Here is a 6,955-nt window from a genome sequence, read left to right as displayed (position 1 = left end):
GGAATCGGTCTTCTTTTTCCGCGAACCGTCGGCGCACAACCACGCTTCTCAAGAACCGATTCCGTTTGCTTACAAGTCTTTCTGTATTTTTGCGCGTAAACCAAAGGTGAATCCCAGTCGATCATACGTGTCATTTATTGTCGGCGGTGTACATGGTGATTATCAAATACAAAGTGATTCACAAAAGTGCTACAGAAATTCTCTTACAAACTAACCGACCACGGGCTCCCTTCTACCTTTCCGCACGTGTCGTATCGACGCGCACGGAGTTTTCGCCCTATCCGTTTCCGACCATCCGCCTCGATCTTCCAAGCCTTCCGATAAGGCTGTCCCAGCCATCCATTCCCAAACATTTTGGTCCTTCGAGCCGGATTGGAATCGAGGAACCACGTGCCGGAAACGCCGCCATTAATACGGAGAATCCCTTGCCGACGCCATGAGCCAGTTCGAAGAGCTGCTTCACAAGCAGACCCAAACACTCAGATCCATCGAGAGGGCTCTCTCCAATTTTAAGAAGCTGGGGCAGGCCGAAATGACTTCAGCAACCACGCAGAACCGGATGGCCGCCCTGAAGGAAGCCTTCACCCAAGCGCAAGACCTCGACGCGAGACTCGCCGCTACAGCCGATCCGAAGGCGAAGCCGAGTCACCCCTACTTCGCGGACAACGTCTTCGAAGCGGCTGAGGACAACTACCTGGAGGCATTGGACTTCATGGCAGAGGTACTGAAAATCGCTACCGCCGCCGAGCCGGCATCCAGCAAAGGTGTGAGTACCACTCCAATACCGACGTCCAGGCCGACCGCGCGTCTACCGCAAATCCAGTTGCCGTCGTTCGACGGATCGTTCGAGGCTTGGGAAAGCTTTCGCGACCGTTTTTCCTCAATGGTCATCGACGAACCCTCCCTCGCGAACGTTGACCGATTACATTTCTTGTGCTCGTCGTTAAAGGGCGAAGCGAGTAACGCGATCGCTCACCTACCAATCACCGACCAGAACTTCGCCGTCGCGTGGGAGCTCATTACGTCGCGATACGAAAATAAACGCCGCTTAATCACGACGCACCTTACCACGTTATTTTCGCTCCCGCAAGTCAATTCCGAATCCTCGCGAGAATTACGTGACCTACGCGACCGAATCAACGTTTCTACACAGGCGCTCAGAAATCTAAAACGTCCCGTTGATCAATGGAGCGATATTATTGTTTTCCTCGGCGTTCAAAAGCTAGACCGATCGTCGCGGAAGGCGTGAGAACTCAAATTAGAAAACGCGAACGAGTTTCCAACGTATGCCGAATTCGACACGTTCCTCGAGTCGCGATCGCGAGCGCTCGAAGCCATGGCGCCGATTCAAATTGGAGGTCCAACCGAAACCGTAATCGTGAAACGACCGAAAACAAAGTCACTCGCTACGCACGCGACCGCTGTCTCCACCGCGACCTGTTCTGTTTGTCGACAGAACCACCTTATTTACCGGTGCCCGACGTTCGTCGCTCAATCGCCGTCCGACCGCTACAATATAATCAAAACACAGCAACGCTGTATCAACTGTTTCTCGGCTAAACACGCGAGCGCGCAATGCACGAGCCAACACCACTGTAAGGAATGCAAGCAGCGGCATCACACGCTCTTACATTTTCCACGCGCCTCCGACGATCAGCGCGTCGCAAACCCGAATCCGGCCGTCGCGTCCGATAACGAGCCCACGATCAGCGCCAATCTGGTCTCCGACTCGCCAACTCGTTACGGCGTGCTCTTATCGACTGCCCATGTACAGGTACATTCACCACACGGTCGGCGTACCACCGTCCGTGCGCTCCTGGACAAGGCTTCGCGGCGACATTAATCTCAGAACGGACCGCTCAGTTGTTGCGCCTCCACCGAACGCGGACACTAATTCGAGTCACCGGTATCGGCGAAACGCAATCAGTCGCACACTCCACGGTCCGAATCACCGTTTCTCCAGCGAGGAAGGATCAACCTGCATACTCGACGACGGCGGTGATATTAAAAACGCTCACGAATTACGTGCCACCTAAAAAACGAACCGATATTAATTGGTCTCACCTTTCAGACCTGGAGCTGGCCGACAGAAACCCCATGAGCTCGGAGCCGATCGACCTCATCATCGGGGCCGACTTATATAGCCAGGTCATAGTCGGAGGCATACGAAGGGGCTTACCTGCAACTCCGGTTGCCCAGAATACCACTCTCGGGTGGATCCTATCCGGTCCCGTTGCATCCTCTCCAACCCTATCGTCCATCGGTGTCCATCACTGCGCCAACATTGAGCAGCTCGACCAAGCCCTCAGAAGGTTCTGGGAAATCGAGGAAATCTCCACCTGTAGGTTCCTTACGAAGGACGACGAACAATGCGAGAACCACTTTCGTAAAACACATACCCGTGATCCAGATGGACGCTACGTCGTCCGCCTACCATTTCGTCATGAGCCACCTCTCGAATTAGGCGACTCCCGCCTCGCCGCTCTTCGGAGCCTGCAGCGTGTCGAACAACGCCTGCACTCCAACCCTGCCCATGCGGCCCTGTATCAGGACTTCCTGCGTGAGTACGAAGTCCTCGGTCACATGCGGCAAACCCCGGTAGCACCAATCCACTCCTCCGATCAAGCGTACTATATTCCGCACCACGCGGTGTTCAGAGGGAGTAGCTCCACGACGAGCCTACGCGTGGTCTTCAACGCGTCCTGTCGTACCACCAATGGCCAGTCTCTGAACGACCACCTTCTACCGGGTCCAAAGCTCCAAGGCGACTTGATTGCCATCCTGCTTCGCTGGAGGCAGTCTAGGTTCGTCTACGCGGCCGACATCGCTAAAATGTACCGCCAAATTAAAGTCAATGAGCACGATCTCAACTATCAGCGAATCCTGTGGCGCCCTTCGCCAACCGAACCGATTAAGGAGTACCAACTCCGAACCGTTACTTACGGGACATCCTCAGCTCCCTTCCAAGCGCTGCGAGTCATCCAGCAGCTAGCTGTTGACGAAGGGCAGCGATTCCCCCTGGCCGTTCCGGTCTTGCAAGACCAAACCTACGTCGACGACTGTCTATTTGGTGCCGACAGCCCGGAGCTCCTGCGACGAACTCGCGATCAGCTGATCGCGCTGCTCCAAGCAGGCGGGTTTCGACTCCGTAAGTGGGCGAGCAACACATCGTCCCTGCTCGAGGACATTGACCCAGCGGATCACGGACTAGCATCGACCAAATCGATCACCACCACAGACACGATCCCAATACTCGGGATAGCGTGGATCCCCGCGCTAGACCGATTCCAGATTCGGCTCCATCACTCCACCGAGCCAACCAACACAAAGAGAGCGGTCCTGTCAGCCCTGGCACGTCTCTTCGACCCGCTAGGCTGGATCGCTCCGGTCGTCGTCACGGCCAAGCTGATAATGCAGCGATTGTGGGCGGCACGGTGCGATTGGGACGAACCTATTCCCGACAGGCTTCGTCACGAATGGCAAACCTATCTCGGTAATCTTCCGGACCTTGAGGCGATCCAGATCCCTCGTCCCATAGCGTCGGGCTCGGTCCGAAGGCGAAGTCTTCACGGCTTCGCCGACGCCTCCTCGACGGCCTACGCTGCAGCAGTTTATATCCGCAGCGTGCTTCAGGATGGCCGAGTAGAAATCGAACTTCTTATAGCGAAATCACGGGTGGCCCCCGTGAAAACCATTAGCGTGCCTCGCCTTGAACTAAGCGCCGCGCTCCTACTCGCCAGTCTCGTCGCCTTCGTCCGCTCATCGTTACGGTACGAACAGTGCGACACCCACTGCTGGACCGACTCGAGCATCGTCCTCACCTGGCTCAGCCAATCTCCGGCGAAATGGAAGACCTTTGTCGCCAACCGAGTCGCAAAAATCCAGGCGTCTCTTCCTGACGTGCTCTGGCATCATGTCCCAACGCAGGACAATCCTGCCGATTGTGCATCAAGAGGCATATCTCCACGCGAATTGCAGAGTCACCCACTCTGGTGGCACGGGCCAACCTGGCTCGAAAAACCTTCTGAGGCTTGGCCGACTCGCACCTTCGACTCCACTTCGCACACAGAATGCGAAGCGCGACCTGTCTCCATCGCCAGCATGGTCTCAGTTCCCGACAAGGTCAATTTGGCTTCACGCTACTCGTCGTGGCCGAAGCTGATCCGGGTGACCGCGTATGTGCAGCGCTTCATCAAGAGGCTGCGGACGCAACCTCGCGGCTGCACAACGACGGCCCTCCTCCCGGACGAAGTCGCAGAAGCAAAACGCCACTGGCTCAAGCGAATCCAAACCGATACATTTCCTCAGGAGCTGCGTACGCTCGCCGCTCACGGGACCGTTCCCAAACCGAGTCCGTTATCATCCTTGAACCCGTACCTCGATTCGGACGGGCTCATCCGAGCCAAAGGACGGCTGTCGAAGGCGCAGCCTGAAACCGAAAACGAACCGATCATCCTTCGCTCCCATCCTCTCCTGTCACTCCTCATACACCATACCCATCTCACTCACCTTCATGCGGGACCTCAGCTCACCCTCGCGTGCCTCCGACATGAATACTGGATTCTGCGAGCACGTGCAACAGTACGAGCTGTGCTGTACCGGTGCGTTCCATGCACCCGGGAGCGGGCTGCTATTCCTCACCAGCTCATGGGGGATCTGCCAGCCTCACGCGTCACTAAAGCTGAAAGAGCATTCATTCACACCGGCGTCGACTATGCAGGTCCGATTCAGGTTCGAACCGCTCGTGGAAGGGGACACAAGTCACAGAAGGCGTACATCGTCGTATTCATATGCCTCACCACGAAGGCAATTCATTTAGAAGTTGTCTCCGATTACACATCAGCAGCGTTTCTCGCCGCCTATCATCGGTTTGTCTCCCGAAGAGGCCTCCCGCGCTCTATGTCCTCCGATAACGGCACCACCTTCCACGGGGCGAATCGCGAGCTAACGACAGCGTACCGCGCCGCCACTCGCGACACCGACGTCCACAATAAACTCGCTATCGACGGGGTAACTTGGCACTTTCTACCCCCCACAGCCCCTCACTTTGGAGGACTGTGGGAGGCAGCGGTCAAAAGTGTCAAGCACCACCTAAAACGGTGTATCGGTGCGCACACGCTTACCTTCGAGGAGTTGTCGACGTTCCTCTGCCGCGCCGAAGCGTGCCTCAATTCCCGCCCGATCGCTCCGACGTCCGAATGCCTCGACGACTATTCCGTCCTGACACCGGGGCATTTCTTAATCGGTGCCGCCCTCGTCGCGAGTCCGGAACCCAGTGCCCTGCACCTGGCGGAGAATCGGCTGTCCCGATGGCAACTCATCCAACGACTCACGGAGACCTTCTGGAGAGCCTGGATGACCGACTACGTGCAGACACTCCTCCAGCGTCCAAAGTGGAAAACAAGGCAAAACCTCACCAAAGTCGGCCAGATAGTCCTGCTCCGGAACACCAACACTCCTCCGTGCACGTGGGCACTGGGCCGTATCGTCGCGTGCCATCCGGGCGATGATGGGCTCGTTCGAGTCGTCACCGTAAAGACAGCCCAGGCTGAATTCAAACGCCCGATCGCGAAACTCTGTTTCCTCCCGGTCGCGATAAACGAGGCGAGCGACGCGTCCATTAGCACGTACATCCACGTCCCCCTGTATAATTGTACATACCGCGTAGCTCTAAGTTAGATTTAATTAGCTTTAAGTTGTATACGTACATTAGTCACTTACCTGTACGTGACATTCGAACAACGACACCGATTGTCAGCCAAATTACGCAGTTCGGCGTGTGACAGCGGGCGACCGACCACACGCGAACATTACCGACATCAGCCGAATCTGCCGATCACTCGTTCCGTCCGCCGATGAAGCACGTACGTGCGAAAATTGTGCGACGAAACGGCGAAATCCGCGTTCCGTCGCGAGCTCGCACAGCGGACCTTAGTGCGAGCCAATCCGCAACCGTCCCGAGCGCGAACCAATCGGAGCACGCCGCCGCTTCGCGAACATTTCGCGAGACGGCGCGCTCTCCGTGATCCGCGCTTTCTGCATAAATACCGGAGCAGAGCGCGTTTAGTTCGGAGTTGGCTTGGAGCTGCTCAACGGGGATCATCCCAAGCTCTTGGCCACTCGCAGCCGCGTGTGAACACGCATACTACGGCTTCTTCCGTGTGTGTGTGCGAACACGCTGGTGCTTGGTGGGACCCGTACTACGGCTTCTTCCGTGTGCGAGCGACACCAGTACCGCGAGTAGGTCTCGAGTGAGCAGACGGACGAGAGCAGTGTCTCCGGGCGCTACTACTCGTCGCGCGCTCCAGCTCTCTCCCCCCTCCCCGATTCCTTTCCGCCGATCCTGCGAAATTCGCTCACCGGTCCGCGACCAGGCGTCGCGTCACATTCGTGGCAGTCCTCATCGGATCGCAGCCGCGTTCGGAGCTCGTCTTGCACGAGCTACGACGTTGGTGACGGGAAGCTCGTTCCCTGGGCTCGCCTAGGTGCGAGCGACCCCCACCGCGATCCGATTCGGGGACGACGGGTGGGGCGTCCCGTCGGTCCGGAGTCGGAGCAGATTCGCGGCCACCGTGCGCTCGGCCATCAGCGAGGAAACATCGATTCACTATCATCTCGCCGAGCCGCGGTGGTTCCTACCGACCAGCCGTAGGCCCGGAATCACGGAAATCCACCGGATCGGAAAAACCGTAAAAACCAGCGAATCCTGATCGCTCCGCGTTTCCGCCGTAAAATAGCGAGTCCCGATCGCTCCGCGTTACCGCCGTACAAGCGAATCCTGCTCGCTTCGCGTTACCGTCACATTAGCGAACTCCGCTCGCTCCGCGTTTCGTCGTAATTTTACTGTGTATATATTAGGTTTAGGTTAGAGTAAGATTAGGTTAACTTGTCGTTTCTCGTGCTGCTTACAGCCAGCCGTCGTACCGGAGCCCGCCAGCCGGGAACCCTCGTCACT

At 57.0% G+C, this 6,955-nt stretch overlaps 1 protein-coding gene across 1 annotated transcript; it reads left to right on the top strand.

The window, feature by feature from the left end:
* Positions 1-3,411: 3,411 nt before the first annotated feature.
* On the top strand, positions 3,412-4,369 carry LOC143362888 (uncharacterized). Its single transcript, XM_076803388.1, has 2 exons — positions 3,412-4,175; positions 4,309-4,369. Exons 1-2 carry the CDS (start codon positions 3,412-3,414, stop codon positions 4,367-4,369), a joined length of 825 nt encoding a protein of 274 aa, XP_076659503.1.
* Positions 4,370-6,955: the final 2,586 nt, after the last annotated feature.

The sequence above is a fragment of the Halictus rubicundus genome, chromosome 18 (genome assembly GCF_050948215.1).
Source record: "Halictus rubicundus isolate RS-2024b chromosome 18, iyHalRubi1_principal, whole genome shotgun sequence".
Taxonomy (NCBI): domain Eukaryota; kingdom Metazoa; phylum Arthropoda; class Insecta; order Hymenoptera; family Halictidae; genus Halictus; species Halictus rubicundus.
Note: the sequence above shows the minus strand (reverse complement) of the source record. Positions and strands in the feature narration are given on the sequence as shown.

What these genes read in the sequence shown, in the direction of transcription:
- LOC143362888 (XM_076803388.1), top strand. Translation starts at nt 3,412, where the DNA reads ATGCAGCGATTGTGGGCGGCACGGTGCGATTGGGACGAACCTATTCCC. An exon ending in AAGCTGATCCGGGTGACCGC is followed by an intron (nt 4,176 to 4,308) that starts GTATGTGCAGCG and finishes ACATTTCCTCAG; the next exon opens with GAGCTGCGTACGCTCGCCGC.